We start from the raw sequence: 18,470 nt of genomic DNA, 5'->3' as shown, positions 1-18,470 counted from the left end.
GTATCACGTTGATTTATTTGCGTATATTGAAGAACCCTTGCATTCCTGGAATCAACCGCACTTCATCATGGTATATGATCCTTTCAATGTGCTGTTGGATTCTGTTTGCTAGTATTTTGTTGAGGATATTTGCATCTATGTTCATCAGTGATATTGGCCTGTAGTTTTCTTGTTTTGTGACATCCTTGTCTGGTTTTGGTATCAGGGTGATGGTGGCCTCGTAGAATGAGTTTGGGAGTGTTCCTCCCTCTGCTATATTTTGGAAGAGTTTGAGAAGGATAGGTGTTAGCTCTTCTCTAAATGTTTGACAGAATTCGCCTGTGAAGCCATCTGGTCCTGGGCTTTTGTTTGTTGGAAGATTTTTAATCACAGTTTCAATTTCAGTGCTTGTGATTGGTCTGTTCTTATTTTCTACTTCTTCCTGATTCAGTCTTGGCAGGTTGTGCATTTCTAAGAATTTGTCCATTTCTTCCAGGTTGTCCATTTTATTGGCATACAGTTGCCGGTAGTAATCTCTCATGATTTTCTGTATTTCTGCAGTGTCAGTTGTTACTTCTCCTTTTTCATTTCTAATTCTATTGATTTGAGTCTTCTCCTTTTTTTTCTTGATGAGTTTGGCTAATGGTTTATCAATTTTGTTTATCTTCTCAAAGAACCAGCTTTTAGTTTTATTGATCTTTGCTATCGTTTCCTTCATTTCTTTTTCATTTATTTCTGATCTGATTTTTATGATTTGTTTCCTTCTGCTAACTTTGGGGTTTTTTTGTTCTTCTTTCTCTAATTGCTTTAGGTGCAAGTTTAGGTTGTTTATTCGAGATGTTTCCTGTTTCTTAAGGTAGGATTGTATTGCTATAAACTTCCCTCTTAGAACTGCTTTTGTAGCATCCCATAGATTTTGGGTCGTCGTGTCTCCATTGTCATTTGTCTAGGTACTTTTTGATTTCCTCTTTGATTTCTTCAGTGATCACTTCGTTATTAAGTAGTGTATTGTTTAGCCTCCATATGTTTGTATTTTTTACAGATCTTTTCCTGTAATTGATACGTAGTCTCATAGTGTTGTGTTTGGAAAAGATACTTGATACAATTTCAGTTTTCTTAAATTTACCAAGGCTTGATTTGTGACCCAAGATATGATCTATCCTGGAGAATGTTCCATGAGCACTTGAGAAAAATGTGTATTCTGTTGTTTTTGGATGGAATGTCCTATAAATATCAATTAAGTCCATCTTGTTTAATGTATCATTTAAAGCTTGTGTTTCCTTATTTATTTTCATTTTGGATGATCTGTCCATTGGGGAAAGTGGGGTGTTAAAGTCCCCTACTATGAATGTGTTACTGTCGATTTCCCCTTTTATGGCTGTTAGTATTTGCCTTATGTATTGAGGTGCTCCTATGTTGGGTGCATAAATATTTATAATTGTTATATCTTCTTCTAGGATTGATCCCTTGATCATTATGTAGTGTCCTTCTTTGTCTCTTCTAATAGTCCTTACTTTAAAGTCTATTTTGTCTGATATGAGAATTGCTACTCCAGCTTTCTTTTGGTTTCCATTTGCATGGAATATCTTTTTCCATCCCCTTTCAGTCTGTATGTGTCTCTAGGTCTGAAGTGGGTCTCTTGTAGACAGCATATATATGGGTCTTGTTTTTGTATCCATTCAGCTAATCTGTGTCTTTTGGTGGGAGCATTTAATCCATTTACATTTAAGGTAATTATCGATATGTATGTTCCTATTCCTATTTTCTTAATTGTTTTGGGTTCGTTATTGTAGGTATTTTCCTTCTCTTGTGTTTCTTGCCTAAAGAAGTTCCTTTAGCATTGTTGTAAAGCTGGTTTGGTGGTGCTGAACTCTCTCAGCTTTTGTCTGTAAAGGTTTTAATTTCTCCATCAAATCTGAATGAGATCCTTGCTGGTTAGAGTAATCTTGGTTGTAGGTTTTTTTCCTTCACCACTTTAAATATGTCCTGCCAGTCCCTTCTGGCTTGCAGAGTTTCTGCTGAAAGATCAGCTGTTAACCTTATGGGGATTCCCTTGTGTGTTATTTGTTGTTTTTCCCTTGCTGCTTTTAATGTGTTTTCTTTGTATTTAATTTTTGACAGTTTAATTAATATGTGTCTTGGCGTATTTCTCCTTGGATTTATCCTGTATGGGACTCTCTGTGCTTCTTGGACTTGATTAACTATTTCCTTTCCTATATTAGGGAAGTTTTTAACTATAATCTCTTCAAATATTTTCTCAGTCCCTTTCTTTTTCTCTTCTTCTTCTGGGACCCCTATAATTCGAATGTTGGTGCGTTTGTCCCAGAGGTCTCGGAGACTGTCATCAGTTCGTTTCATTCTTTTCTCTTTATTCTGCTCTGCAGTAGTTATTTCCACTATTTTATCTTCCAGGTCACTTATCCGTTCTTCTGCCTCAGTTATTGTGCTATTGATCCCATCTAGAGTATTCTAAATTTCATTTATTGTGTTGTTCATTGTTGCTTGTTTCATCTTTAGTTATTCTAGGTTCTTGTTAAATGTTTCTTGCATTTTCTCTATTCTATTTCCAAGATTTTGGGTCATCTTTACTATCATTATTCTGAATTCTTTTTCAGGTAGACTGCCTATTTCCTCTTCATTTGTTAGGTCTGGTGGATTTTTATCTTGCTCTGTCTTCTGCTGTGTGTTTTTCTGTCTTCTCATTTTGCTTATCTTAGTGTGTTTGGGGTCTCCTTTTTGCAGGCTGCAGGTTCGTAGTTCCCGTTGTTTTTGGTGTCTGTCCCCAGTGGCTAAAGTTGGTTCAGTGGGTTGTGTATGCTTCCTGGTGGAGGGGAGTAGTGCTGCGTTCTTGGTGGTTGAGGCTGGATCTTGTCTTTTTGGTGGGCAGGTCCATGTCTAGTGGTGTGTTTTGGGGTGTCTGTGGACTTACTATGATTTTAGGCAGCCTCTCTGCTAATGGGTGGGGTTGTGTTCCTGTCTTGCTAGTTGTTTGGCATAGGGTGTCCAGCACTGTAGCTTGCTGGTCGTTGAGTGAAGCTGGGTGCTGTTGTTGAGATGGAGATCTCTGGGAGATTTTCGCCATTTGATATTATGTGGAGCTGGGAGGTCTCTTGTTGAGCAGTGTCCTGAAGTTGGCTCTCCCACCTCAGAGGCACAGCACTGACTCCTGGCTGCAGCACCAGGAGCCTTTCATCCACATGGCTCAGAATAAAAGGAAGAAAAAGTAGGTAGAAAGAAAGACGGTAAAATTAAAATAAAGTAAGATAAAATAAAGTCATTAAAATAAAAATTTTTTAAGAAAAAAAATTTTTTAAAGTAAAAAAAAAAACAAAAAATGGACAGATGGAACCCTAGGACAAATTGTGAAAGCAAGGCTATACAGACAAAATCTCACACAGAAGCATACACATACACACTCACAAAAAGAGGAAAAGGGGAAAAAATCATAAATCTTGCTCTCAAAGTCCACCTCCTCAATTTGGGATGATTCATTGTCTATTCAGGTATTCCACAGATGCAGGGTACATCAAGTTGATTGTGGAGCTTTAATCCGCTGCTTCTGAGGCTGCTGGGAGGGATTTCCCTTTCTCTTCTTTGTTCGCACAGCTCCCAGGGTTCAGCTTTGGATTTGGCCCCGCCTCTGCATGTAGGTTGCAGGAGGGTGTCTGTTCTTCGCTCAGACAGGACGGGGTTAAAGGAGCAGCTGCTTCGGGGACTCTGGCTCACTCAGGCCGGGTGGGATGGAGGGGCACGGAGTGCGGGGCGAGCTTGCGGTGGCAGAGGCCGGCGTGATGTTGCACCAGCCTGAGGTGCGCCATGCGTTCTCCCGCGGAAGTTGTCCGTGGATCCTGGGACCCTGGCAGCGGCGGGCTGCACAGGCTCCCCGGAAGTGGGGTGTGGATAGTGACCTGTGCTTGCACACAGGCTTCTTGGTGGTGGTGGCAGCAGCAGCCTTAGTGTCTCATGCCCGTCTCTGGGGTCTGCGCTGTTAGCCACGGCTCGCACCCATCTCTGGAGCTCTTTTAAGCAGCGCTCTTAATCCCCTCTCCTTTTGGGAGGTCTGAGGTCTCTGCCAGCGTTCAGTAGGTGTTCTGTAGGAGTTGTTCCACGTGTAGATGTATTTCTGGTGTATCTGTGGGGAGGAAGGTGATCTCTGCGCCTTACTCTTCCACCATCTTCCCCTCTGCCAAGAGTTTTATTTTTATCTCCGTTCCTTGTAATGCTAGCAAACAACCCTAATGGCTTTGGATGACCTAGATTCTTATTTCCAGTATAATCCCATGTATACTCAAAGGCAGTACTTTCCAAGACCATGTCACATTAATAGAAAAGCTATGGCTTATTTACATTGTGTACACATATTATTCTATTGACTATTTATGGTGAGGGTATAGAAGGTGAACAGTATAAACTTTTTATTCAAGTGGGCTGGATAGAGTTAGGAAAGTTTTTTGGGTTTCTGATGTGGTCTATATCAGTGGTCCCCAACCTTTTTGGCACCAGGGACCGGTTTTGTGGAAGACCATTTTTCCACAGACCTGGGAGGGGGGTTAGGTTCAGGAGGTAGTGCGAGTGATGGGGAGCAATGAGGAGCAGCAGAAGAAGCTTCGCTTTTTCGCCCGCTGTCGCTCACCTTGCCTGCTGTCGCTAACTCCTGCTGTCTGGTTCCTAACGTGGACTATCAGTCCATGGCCTGGGGGTTGGGGATCCCTGGTCTGTATGAACTGTTGTGAGATTAGCATGTCTGTAACCGAATAAAGTAAAAAATGTTTCCCTAGCAAAATGCTTTTTTTTCATTTTAACTGGGAAACAGAAGCTTGATTAAAAAAAAAAAATAAAGGAGACCCCTTTAGTTACTAATGCTCTTAAGAGCCACTTACTGCCAGTTAATAGAGATTAGCTGAAGGTCTAGAAACATATTCAACTAGTGTAAATGCCTCTGTATTTTCAACACCCCAAATCAGGCTCTTACTTGCCAAACTAAGAATAAATTTTGCATCAATTTTCATTTATAAACAACTGTCTTCCTCACTTTGAGTGTAGCCTATGTGCCCTATATAGCTCAAAGAAATAAGTTTGTTGGTTTTCCTTTAGGTGCTAGTGAGACAGGTTCCTTGTATATTTGACAAACCAAAGGGTATTGTCATCTCTGAGCAGCTGTTTTTACCATCAACATCCCCAAGGGATAGGACACGTTTATTTAAAAATAAACTTATTTATTTATAACTGCGTTGGGTCTTCGTTGCTGCACATGGGCTTTCTCTAGTTGCGGTGAGCGGGCGCTCCTTTGTTGCTGTGCACGGGCTTCTCACTGCGGTGGCTTCTCTTTGTTGCGGGGCATGGGGTCTAGGCGCGCAGGCTTCAGTAGTTGTGGCTCGCGGGGTCTAGAGCGCAGGCTCAGTAGTTGTGGCGCACAGGCTTAGTTGCCCCACGATATGTGGGATCTTCCCAGACCAGGGCTCAAACCTGTGTCCCCTGCATTGGCAGGCGGAGTCTTAACCACTGTGCCACCAGGGAAACCCAGGACACGTTTTTAAGAGAAGGAATTATCATTGTTAAATGTGTAAGTCCAAATTGATATGGTAGTAAAAATGATTAGATTAAATGAGATCATGTCAAAAGGCTGATATAGAATGGTCAATATAGGTTCATTTAATCTAGTTAGGAGCTTTGTATTAATAATTTCTCAGTAGTGCTTAAGAACATGGACTTTTGAGCCAGATGCCCAGTGTTTAAAAAAAAAAAAAAAAAGTCGTACTTAACCACTTCCAAGCTTTGTGACCTAGGCAAGTTAGTTGTTTAAGCCACAGTCTCCTCATATAAATACAATGAGGTTAATAGTACTACTTTATAGTAGCACTTTATAGGGTTGCTAAGTTTAAATGAGATAATATATTGAAACATGATGCCTGGCACAAAGTAAGTGCTCAGTAAATGTGAAACACTAGCTTAGTTTAACAACAGAAAAGCAACACCAGTTCCCTGGGAGCTTGTAGACTAGAGGCATGTTCTCTGACGTGTGATAAATGTGGCCTCATTACAAAGATTTTTCATTCAAACTTCAATAAGATGGGAGTTAGCAGGTATGAATCAGTTTAAACTCTGAGCTTTCCCCCTTTTTTATAAAACAGAGTTAATGTCTTCCTCAGAATTTGTTTTTATTTCATTCATTTATTGGGTATGCGAGGATTAACTAGTATAATGTATGTGAAAGTGTTCTACAAATGTAAGGCTAATACTTGAAGTGAATGGTAAAGCAATAATGTGTATACATACTGGTGCCATATCATCTGGCACTTCTGCGTTGTACCTTAAGACACTGGGAAAGGAGGTTTGTTTACACTTTTGCAAGTGACTGAGGGTAGCAATAGTATTTCTCTTGTTCATGTTCTAGCTTCAGTATTTATCATATAGTGGGTACGTAGCAAATACTTGGTGCACATATGACGGGTAAGGCAAACTTGGTTTTAAAATCATAATACCCTTTCCTTAGGGATGGAGGTCACTTGTGGAGAGAAGAGTATTGATAGGAAAGTTTGTTAGATCATCCAGTTCATGGATATGACCTGAACACAATATGCTTTTGGAAATACTATATAGATTGCTATATTTACTAAATGTTTATGTCCTTTTCTGAAGAAAGAGCTGATTTGAAATTAAGATAAGAATTTTGACTAGATAATACATTTATTTACATAAAATATCAGTTTTCATGATAAAGAAAGACTGTTATAGTTGAAGGCTTAGGAGTGAGTGAGTTCTTCCTTCCCTTAACAGCCTTTGCAGTAGTTGGTACATGGCCATTTGAGGCATAGAAGGGACAGCCTTCGGGTCTTTGAAGCCAGGGTTAAGCTCATTTTGAATTTCTGCCATATTAGCGTGTAACCATTGCCACATTGACATTTAAATGTCCACTTTAGCATCTTAAGCTTCCTGAAGTGGTAACTCCACCTTCAGTAGAAGAGGGAGGAAAAAAGCAGGAAAATTGGAACTGCATGAGTTCTACAAAAGCATGTTGGAGTCATATAATGAAAAAGCAGATTTTTTTTTTATTATGTTTCTCCATATTTGGCATTGCTGTAAATGGCTAACTAACATTGACTGCCAATTCAGTACAAATGTGTGGTTTGGTAATACCAGAACAGCAAATTTAAATGAAAAATAAAAGTTAAACATTTCCACACAAGATTTTACAATCTGACATTTCACTGCGTAGGTAAAAAGACACTTTTTTTTTTTTAAACTACAGATTATTATTCAGCATGAATAAAAAACTACAACTTTTATTTTTAAACAGGAGTCACTGGTTTTAATTTTTACACATTTTAAAATTACTGTGATAAAAAATAATGAAAAAGCTTCTTAATAATGCCATACACAGTATAATATAGATTTGTCCCCATTATATAGCATTTGTTTAATATACAAAATAGAATATTGACACACTTGAATCTATGTGTAGTTAAGCAAGTTATTCGAGGAGGGTATTTTCATACAGCCTTTCATCAGAAAATAAAATCCTTCTTTCAGGCATTTTCTAGAGAGGAGGTAATCCTTTCCCAAAAACCTGGTAACTAATCCTTGGTGGACCAGGCTGACTGAAAACGATGAACTTCCATTCCAAGTGGTTAACATGTCCTCCTTACACTCTTATTTTCTCTTCCAATTCTCAAACCAGGTACAGAAAAACACTTTCTTCTACAGCTACAGTCTTTTGGGTGATCCACCAAGATCAAAATCTCACTGAGGGCTGCCACAGTTCTTGACTTCTATCAGATCAAAGTATAATAATATTGTTTATCTCATTGTGATGTACTTTTAGGATATTTAACAGAGAACTAAAATGATAAGACTTAACGATAATAGGTTGTGTAGATAGATAAGTGAAATTGGAATTGCTCATTCTCCCATCCCCCAGTTCTGAAGTGAGGCTGGCTTTCCTTTATATGCATATCCAGAGCTCATCCTATGCTAAATATTAAGCTCTTCATAAACACTAATCATGCTAGTTTTCCTTTTGGGGTGTCTTTTTTTTTTTTTTTCCAGGAGAAGGAAGGTGGTCTTTTAGGGTTCCCTCATAGTTTTAGACAGTTGGGTATACATATCCCAAAGCACTTGTATAGTATCCCATAGCAAGGCCTAAAAATACAGAGAGGGTCACTTTTTTCCACCAGTAATTAAAAATACTTTTCAAGATTTGTTGTGAGTCACCTAGGCACGTCACCTCTCGCTGAAATTACTACAAACGTCAACAGCTTGGGATGGCAAGATACCACATACATAGAAGATGAAGCTGCTTTCAAATAGCACCATAGCTTTCTTCACTTAAATCCATAATTATACTCACACATAATTCAGGTAAATTTCTTCTTTCCCACATATCCTAAATTGTCACAGCTTCTTTTTCCATTTAATGTACAGCCTCCTATAGTTTTATGAGTGTCAGTCCATTTCCTTTTAACCACAAAGTGCACATATCTTTTATTCACTGAGCTCTATTTTGGGGGAGCCAAGGTCGTTGGGGCTAAAGTCCAGATTCCCGTGTGATGTGCTTTCTGCAGCGTTCTATAAATGAATAATAATTTATCTTTCAGAAGCTCTTTCTGAAACGTAACACTGTCGCTGATGATAATATTCAAGCGGTATTTCTTAGGCACCAAAAATTTCACATCCAGCTGGGTTACAAACCATTTTAAAAATACTTTGAGATCAATTTAAACAATTACAAAGGAATAGCCCCTTTTAGAGAGCATTCAAAAAGCAAATGATTACATTTTTTATTAAATAATTTCTCTAAAATACCGAAAAATAAGAACATTCAAAAAGCATTCAAAGAAAACATAAACATGTCCTCATTTGGAAATGAACTCTTGTAAGGAAAGAAAGGAATTAGTGTATTATTGGCAACCTATGAGATTCTGCACTATTTACATATTGCTGGTACCTCTATGCGTATTATTGCCAAACTTCTAAAGCCTCTGTTTTTATTAAACTGTTGGAGAGGCTGTACGTGATGGTGCCTGTAGGTGTGTAAGCACCGCCTTTCTGTCCCCTGATTACACACTTTAGCGCAAGGGGAGGTTCAGTAAACTAAACCTGCGCGGACAGACTCACTGTTGGAATGAGAAGGGTGGCCATTCTGGGAGGCAGAGGGTTACTTCCTCTCTGACCTCAATGGGACGGAGCCTCGCGAACCTTCACAGCACACAGGGCCAGTCTCCATTTCCCTCTTCCTCTAGAGCAGACCTGTTTGGTTTCTGAGCCCACTGCTGCCTGTATGAATGCTCGCACACATTATAAATCATAGAGGTTTATCCGTCAACATTTCTTTGACCCCTACAAAAAATATATAACATGTCATGATAAAACAATCTCATCTAAAAATCATCCTTATTTTACACTATACAAGCTATTTTACAATCATTTTAATAAATTGCATGTAAAGCTGCAGTAGCCCTTCCCTTCCCAGATTAGTGAATACCAATATGATATATATCTGAAACTATAACTAAATATAAAAATATATTAGAAGTTTCATATTTTTAATATTAGATTTTCAGTTTTCTATTACACAAATAATTTGGCCACCTTGAATAGAAATCAAATTTCTTGTGGCTTAGTAAATACAAGTTTTGAGTTTACAGAAAGTTGGTAAGGTGCACACAGAAAGGGCTACTACAGCTTCTATCTTGTTTAAAATGATAATTATTCTCAACAGTGAGGAGGAGAAATTCACATGACTTTTGTTGAACTCCATGGCACACATAAGGATGTAAGGGATGTATAGTTTTACGAACACGGAAGTCTGACATATAGTCCTAAATCAGAAAAATCAGTAGCTGAGCTTTCCTGTACCCCCAGGAAAGAAAGACCAATTGGTGACAAATGGGAATGTGAAAATGGGTGTCTAGCCACTTTTGCCATATTACAGATTTTGGGGCGGGGGGGGCGTAAAGTTTAGTGGGAGGAATTACTTGGACAGATTAAAATCTTCTCAGCTGTGTTTCAGCCGGTTATCTGGAATCATCTTTTAAGAAGTTATACGAACTACAACAAAAGGTCCTGAAAGACAGTTTACCAACTTTCTTGCCATCTAACCGCTGCCAGAGATAGGGCGTTAGGTACAAACAGGGCCTCTTGGTAGTTTTATTTTTTTTATTTTTAAATTTTTTTTAATTAGTCTTTTGTAATCCATGGTTTACCCAGCAGGTCACTGGACTAGGTGCTCTACACCAGTTAGGACGGTTAATTTGCACAATCTATATAATTCTCCACTGAAGCAGATATGTACAAAATATGAGCTTTTTTGACAAGAAAACTGGAGATTTGAGTCAATTTTTGTGGTCTTCTGATAGCTAAGTGCCATCAGGTTAGAAGCACCAACCCATTTTCACACAGAAGATCAATGTTTAGAGTTTATTTAGGAAAGCTATGAACTAGCTGCCCATCTTAAACAGCTGTACAATAACTTGAATACAAAAATTATGTAAGAAAAATGAGCAAGCATAGTTCACTGAATATAAAGGAAATTGTTAAAACCAGACAGTAATAGCTATAAAAGGCACAACTTCCCTTTTCTGATATACACTTGTAAACTGTTTTCAGGTTTCCATGCATAAATCAAAAAGTGCTATCCTAACTATACAGGGGAAAGTACACCAACAAAAAGTCTAGAAAATTTTGTCCAGCCAACTGTGAAAAGTATGAGCAGAAAGTTCATCACGCAGACTTCAGGCACTGGTGGTTTAGGTGCCACCCTTCTCTGAAAGTGGAGCTTACCCCCATGTTATTGTTTCTAATTTCTGGGATCCACCAACTATCACTTTCTACTTTTCCCATCACTGAAAAGTGATGGCTCAACTGCTTCTGTTGCCAAGTCTTGGCCCTCTATAAACCACATGTAGTGCGTATTTAAAACAAAACAAAAACCAAAACCAGACAAAAACAAAAAACTGCTACAGGACAGATTGACAGTGTGTACAATAAAAGCTATAAATTCAACTTTCTTTAAGGCAACCTTTCTTATTAAGGCAGTCACTTTTGATGAAACAGAAGTTTTTTGATATTTCCACTTGAATATTTTGGTATCTGATTGGTGATGATTTCAGCTAACATCTCTGGGAATTCAATACTCATGGTCTTATCCAAAAATGTTTGGAAGCAATAGTTAAGGAGATTTTCAACCACCTGCAAGAGAATATATAGTAATGAACAGTCTTAAAAAATTAGCAGTAGGGATATCTCATGCTTGTTGTTGGCCTCTTTTTTTTTTTTTTTTTTTCTGACTTAGAATATACCAATCTCTGCTGGAATTCCCCAGGTGAAAAAGAAGTTTACTTAAATAAAATGAGCACTCAGGTACCAAAAATCTTTGAATTTCTTTAATTGTATATAGAATTATATGGAATTAAGTATTTCGTGAAGAATTGCAGTACCATAGTATATGAAGGACACATTCGAACTTACTGGATAAATTCATACAAAAATAAGGAATTCTACCTTTAAAAAAAATAGTGCTGTTAAATTCTGTACTAGCATCATGATGTTAGATGCACATAATTAGATGAAACAGTATTTCATAATTGGCCTTAGGAGAAATGTGTGCCAAACTGAACTTTATAGGTTGAAATCAAACCATCACGAAAATCGATAAATGGGGGGGAAAAAAAAAGAAAACCCCAACAACTAGTGGTATACAATTATATACACTAATCAGGACATACTTTATGTCTCTTGATATTTGGATTTTTGTTTGACACTTACATCATGCATGGAGTCCAAGAGTTTTGTCAGTTGGTAAAACCGCTGCCAGTTCTGACTGGAGTTTCCTTCCCTCTTGACAATGGCTTTTCCTAGCTCTTTGATGTAGGTCATTCTAATTTCATCAAATAGCTCTTGACTCTTCAAACCTTCCTTAGGAACTAAAAGGTTAAGATGTAAGCAATTAAAGAATTTTCTTGTGATAACTTTTCATTTATGCAAGTAGGGCATTTATTAGTAGTAGCACATTTCATGGTTTACACAGTCTGTCTGTTCTTAATGCACTCCATTAAAACATAAGCATTTTCAAAGGATTATGAAAATACAGCCATGAGAGAATATGGGATAATAGAAAATTGGAAGACTTAACTTTGGGTTTATCACTTTGTTTCTCATCTATGAATGGAGCTGGTAAACACCTTCCCCCCTAGTTCACAAAGCTAGTTTGAAGACCAAATGAATAATACACTGACTGTCATTCTGCCCTTGAGTTTAGTTCTAGTACAGACATAGACAGTTTCAACAAAACAGTGTTTATTCTTCCAATTACATCTTGGAATATCTGTGATATCACCAGTCAATTAGGACCTTAAAATCAGCATGAAATACATTTTATTAATCAATGTGTTAACATACTGAGTTGGTACAATTCCAATCTAAAAAGAAACTTGATTTTTTATGTGGCTTATATATATGCCTTACTGGGGAGCAAATATCTGCCTTTCCTTATGTACAGAAATATAGAAAATACCTCATGGATCATGAAGTTGGTATAAAATCAGTTTTTTACACTACTCTTCAAAAAATGATACCAGTAAGAGGGACTGTGAACAGACTGTTAACCATGGTTTCACTTAGTCTTGCAGAGATTATGACTTTTGTGCATGCTAACATTTCTTAAGGTGTGCTCCTAGGAACTCTGGTTCTTTGTTAATGATGATTAGGAAAAAAAGGATTTGATGGTCAGAATTTAACAAAACTAAGTGTGTAATACAAAGTTAGGCAGATTTCTGGATTTCAGGACTTCTCAGAGCTATAATGATGCACTCTCCAGGGAGGGGAACACATTGTTTCCCAAACTTAAAACTTCATTGCTGCTGACATCTTAGAAAATGCTGGAATAGAGGAAAAGCAGTGGGTTCAGGAGAAGGAAGTCTTTTTCATTCTTACTTGCCCTGTGGACTTGAGTATAACCTCCCTGAGCCCGTTTCCTACTCTTTCTCAGTGAATTAAAAAAAATTTTTTTTATTTAAAAAAATTTAGATATAATTAGTATATAACATTACATTAATTTCAGGTGTATAACACAATGATTCAATATTTGTATATATTGCAAAATGATCACCACAGTAAGTCTAGTTAACATCCATCACCATAAATGTTACAAAACTTTTCTTGTGATCAACTTCTTAAGATTTTACCCTTAGCAATTTTCAAATATACAGTATCATATTATTAACTGTAGGCACCCTGCTGTACATCTCCATGAATTATTTATTTTATAGCTAGAAGTCTGTACTCTCTAAACCCTTCACCCATTTCTCCCATCCCTCAACACCCACCCCCCCAACACACACACAACTCTGGTATCCACCAGTTTGTACTCTGTGTCCATGAGCTTTTGTTTTTAGATTCCACATACAAGTAAGATTATATGGTATTTGTCTTCTCTGACTTATTTCACTTAGCATAATGCCCTCAAGGTCCATCCACATTGTTGCAAATGATGAGATTTCATTCATTCTTATGGCTGAGTAATATTCCAGCGAATATATATACCACATTTTCTTTACGCAGTCATCCATCAGCAGACACTTAGGCTGTTTTCATATCTTGGCTATCATAAATTATTCTGCAGTGACCGTGTGGGTGCACTTCTCTTTTCCATATCTTATTTTGTTTCCTATGGTTAAATACCCCAAAGTGGAATTGCTGGATCATACAGTAGTTTTATTTTTAATTTGCTGAAAAACCTCCACACTGTTTTCTATAGTGGCTGCACCAATTTACATTACCTGAAGAGTGCACAAAGGTCCCCTTTTTCTCCACACCCTCGCCAACACTTGTTATCTTTGGGCTTTTTGATAATAGTCATTCTAATAGATGTAAGGTGTGGTTTTGATTTGCATGCATTTCCCTGATGACTAGTGATGTTAAGCACCTTCTTAGGTACTTGTTGACTGTTTGTATGTCTTTGTGAGATGTCTGTTCAGGTCCTTCGCCCATTTTAAAAACCAGGGTATTTGTTTTTTTGCTACTGAGTAGTATGAGTTCTTTATATGTTGTGGATATTAACCCTAATCAGATATATGATTTGCAAATATTTCCTCTCATTTGGTAGGCTGCTTCTTCATTCTGTTGATGGTTCCCTTTGCTGTGTAGAAGCTCTTTAGTTTGATATAGTCTCATTTGTTTATTTTGCTTTTGTTGCCTTGGCTTATGGTGTCCAATCCGAAAAATCAACCCCAAGACGGACATCAAGGAGCTTACGGCCTATGTTTTCTTCTAGAACTTTTATGATTTCAGGACTTAATGTTCAAGTCTGATGTATTTTGAGTTACTTTTTGTGTATGGTGTAAGATAGTGGTCCAGTTTCGTTCTTTTGCATGTAGCTGTCCAGTTTTCCCAACATCTTTACTGAAGAGACTGTCGTTTCCCCATTGTATACTGTTGGCTCCTTTGTCAGTATACGCACGGCTGTATTGCTTGGCTCTCAGTTATGTTCCATTGATCTATGTGAATGGTTTTATGCCAGTACCATATTGTTTAGTGACTACAGCTTTATAATATAGTGTGAAACCAGGGCGTGTGTTCAGCTTTGTTCTTCTTTCTCAAGATTGCTTTGGCTATTCTGGGTCTTTTATGCTTCCATACAAATTTTAGGATTGTTTGTTCTGTTTCTGTGACAAATGCCATAGGAATTTTGATAGGGATTGCATTGAATCTGTTGATTGCTATGAACAGTATGGACATTTTAACAATGTTAATTCTTCAAATACATAAGCACAGAATGTCCATTTAATTTTTATTTCCTTCAGTTTCTTTCACTGAAACGTCTCAGTTGTCAGCGTACAAGTCTTTTACCTCTGTGGTTAAATTTATTCCTATGTTTTTTATTCTTTTTGATGCAACTGTAAATGGAATTATTTTCTTAATGTTTTGTAAAATGAATTTGTATCCTGCAACCTCACTGAATTTATTAGTTCAAACAGTTTTTTTATGGCATCTTTAGGGTTTTCTATATATAAAATTAGATAATCTGCAAATAGTGAGGGTTTTACAACTCTTAAAATTTTTTTTTTCAAATAGCTTTATTGATTACAATTAAACAGGCAGTAATAATTAGACCACCCAGGATGTGCAGACCCCAGTTAGAGTTTTACTTCTTCCTTTCTGATTTGGATGCCTTTTATTTCTTTTTCTTGCCTAACTGCTCTGGCTAGAACTTCCAGTACTAGGTTGACTGGAAGTGGCTAGAGTGGGCATCCTTGTCTCTCGTTCCTTATTTCAGAGGAAAAGCTTTCAGCTTTTCACCACTGAGTATGACATTAGCTGTGGGCTTGTCATATATGGCCTTTATTACGTTCGGGTACCCTATCTCTATACTGGGTTTGTTGAGAGTTTTTATCGTAAATGGATGTTGAATTTTTCTTTTTAACATCTCTATTGGAGTATAATTGCTTTACAATGGTGTGTTAGTTTCTGCTGTGTAACAAAGTGAATCAGCTATACATATATCCCCATATCTCTTCCCTCTTGCATCTCCCTCCCATGGATGTTGAATTTTGTCAAATGTTTTTTCTACATTTATTGAGATGATCATATGTTTTTATCCTTCATTTTTTAAGGTGGTATATCACTCATAGGATTTTGGTTAGGATTAGACCAAAGAATACATATGAAAACGTCCTGATTCCATAAAGCAAAGTCGACACTTCTGAGATGTCAGTGTTAGTGTGAAAATGAAGGCCACTTAATCAGGAGTGATACTCTTATCACTGCCATGTTTAAAGTGGGTTAATTTTTACACATTATTAAAAGTGGGTTAATTTTTACACATTATTATATTACAGATAATCTAGTTATTGCTAATTTTTAAAATAATGACTGCTTATTTATAAATTTTTTTCCCTGCTGGTTGTCCTCATTCTAAAAATAATTAGGGGAGAAATCCTATTCAGTATTTATATTTAAAAGAATTTCATCCATTCCAAATTACCCCCAATAATCCTTGGGATTTTTGCTTTATGTAGTTCAGGGCCATATATTCAGAATTATTTTCCTGGTGAGTAGAATGCTTTATCTAATGAGTATCTTAAAATATAGAACTGTTTTGGGGGGGGGCCTTAGAGTCTATTTTGATAATAATGTAGCTGCTTCAGCTTTCTTTTGGGTAAAGCAGTGGTCAGCAGTGACCCACTACCTGCAGCCTGTTCTTGTAAATACGGTTTTACTGAAACACAGCCATGCCTGTTCTCCTTAAGTATTGTTGATGACTGTGGTCACGTCACAAAGAGCAGCGTTTGAGTACTACTGACAGAGACTGTATGCAAAGCTGAAAACATTTACCATCTGCCCTTTTACAGAAAGTTTGCCACCACTGGGTTACACTATGCATAGTATATCAGCCACTCAACATCTTTATTAGGTATATCTCTTATAAATAGCACAAAGTTGGACTGTTTTCTTAATCCAGTCTTGCACTTTCTATATCTTTTCATCTTGGAGCCTTGGAGCATTTAGTCCATCTATATTTAATGAAATTGCTGATATATTTGAATTTATTTGTACCATCTATTTGTTACTTCCTCTTATCATGCCTTTGTTCATGCTTCCCCACTCACCGCCTCTCGTTTCTTTTATCCTTTTGGATTGGTTTTTCTTACCATGTTCTCCCCCCAACCACTCATGGTTTGGTATGTACTTTGTATACTCTGTACACTCTATTTCTTGTTGTCATCCTTGAAATTTAAACTCATTTTTAACTTATCAAACTTCCCTTTTAAAAAAAATAAATGTATTTTATTTATTTATTTATCTTTGGCTGCAGTGGCTCTTTGTTGCTGCGCGCAGGCTTTCTCTAGTTGGGGCGAGTGGGGGCTACTCTGTTGCGGTGCGTGGGCTTCTCCTGTTGCGGAGCAGGGGCTCTAGGTGCGTGGGCCTCGGTAGTTGTGGCACGTGGGCTTATTAGTTCTGGCTCGCAGCCTACTGAGCGCAGGCTCAGTAGTTGTGGTGCACAGGCTTAGCTGCTCCACGGCATGTGGGATCTTCCCGGACCAGGGCTCACACCCGTGTCCCCTGCGTTGGCAGGCGGATTCTTAACCACTGAGCCACCAGGGAAGCCCGCCTTCTTGCATGTATGTAATTATTGTGTGCTTTAGTTCTATTTTTTAACTCCCCAAAGACACTATTACTGTTATACAGTGTCAGTTTGAATGTATCTAAATATTTACCACTTTCTCTGTTCTTTTTTCCCTCTTTAAAGATGGGATTACTTTCCTTAGCCTAAGTATATCCTTCAATATTACTTTACTGAGGATCTGTGGTGGCACATTTTCTTTTGACCTTCATTTAAAAAAAAAAAGGACTATTGGTATACTTAGGCCTTTCAAAAATTTAAAGTGGTTGAGATATCTGGATTAATATCTACATGTTTGTGACTGCTTTCTACTCACTGTTCTTATTTCCTTTTTTCTGCCTTTTCTAGTTTTTATTGTGTTTCATATGATTCTGTTTTTCTCTCCTCTCAGTATATCAATTATTACTTCTTTTTAAAATTGTGTTTAGTGGCTGCCCTAGAGTTTGCAATGTACATTTACAACTAATCTACATCTCTTTTCAAATAGCACTGTACTATTTTATAGGAAGTGCAGGTAACCTTAAAACAGTATTCCCAATTCTTCACCCCCATCCTTTTAACATTGCTAACATTCATTTCACTTATCCGTATGTTATAATTATCCCATACACTGTTGCTATTATTACTTTAAACAGTTATTAGATCAATTAAGAAGAAAAATGAAATTTTATGTTTCTGAACTAAATTAATCTCCTTTCCTCAGCAGAACTTATTTTAACATTTTATGCAAGGCAGGTCTTCTGGCGACTAAGTCTCCCAGATTCTTGTCTGAGAAAGTCTTCCTTTTGCCTTCACTTATGAAGGGTACTTTCACTGGACACCAAATCTTACATGGGTGATCTTTTTCTTTCTTTCAACACTAAATAGTTCACTACCTTCTTGCTTGCATGGTTTCTAATGAGAATTCTAATGTAATTTTTATCTTTGTTCCTTTATAAGGAACAAGTAAGCTGTTTTTTCCTCTGGCCTCTTTCAAGATTTCCTTATTGTCTTTGGTTTTCTATCATTTGAGTAAAATATGCCTAGGTGTAGATTTTTTGCTATTTATTTATCTTTCTGGGTATTTTCCGAGCTTCCTGGATCTGTGCTCTGGCGTCTGTCATTAATTTTGGAAATTTATCAGCCTTTATTGCTTCAAATATTTCTTCTGTTCCTTCCTTTCTTTTACTTCTGATATTCCCATTACTTGTATGTTACACCTTTTGTAATTGTCCTCACAGTTCTTGAATGTTTTGTTGCATTTTTTTCATTCCTTTTTCTCTTTGCATTTGAGTCTGGGAAGTTTCTACTGAGGTATCTTCAAGCTCAGTGATTCTTTTCCTTGGCTGTGTCAAATCTACTGATGAGCCCAGCACTCCTCATTTTCATTACA

The 18,470-nt window shown here is 37.4% G+C and overlaps 1 protein-coding gene across 8 annotated transcripts in view; it reads right to left on the bottom strand.

Annotated features, from left to right (window-relative positions):
• Nucleotides 1-10,385: 10,385 nt before the first annotated feature.
• The window catches only part of NR3C1 (nuclear receptor subfamily 3 group C member 1), a 609,329-nt gene continuing 601,244 nt past the window's right edge, over nt 10,386-18,470 (bottom strand). For all 8 annotated transcript variants that reach the window (XM_082835987.1, XM_082835994.1, XM_082835988.1 and 5 more), the window contains 2 exons: nt 11,743-11,900; nt 10,386-11,166 (listed from right to left, as the gene is read on the bottom strand). In XM_082835987.1, the coding sequence (XP_082692113.1) occupies nt 11,014-11,166; nt 11,743-11,900 (311 nt within the window). In that variant the 3' untranslated portion in view covers nt 10,386-11,013. The remainder of the gene's footprint in view (nt 11,167-11,742; nt 11,901-18,470) is intronic.

Source organism: Leucopleurus acutus, assembly GCF_964270905.1.
Source record: "Leucopleurus acutus genome assembly, chromosome: 3".
In the NCBI taxonomy this organism is placed as follows: Eukaryota; Metazoa; Chordata; class Mammalia; order Artiodactyla; family Delphinidae; genus Leucopleurus; species Leucopleurus acutus.
Note: the sequence above shows the minus strand (reverse complement) of the source record. Positions and strands in the feature narration are given on the sequence as shown.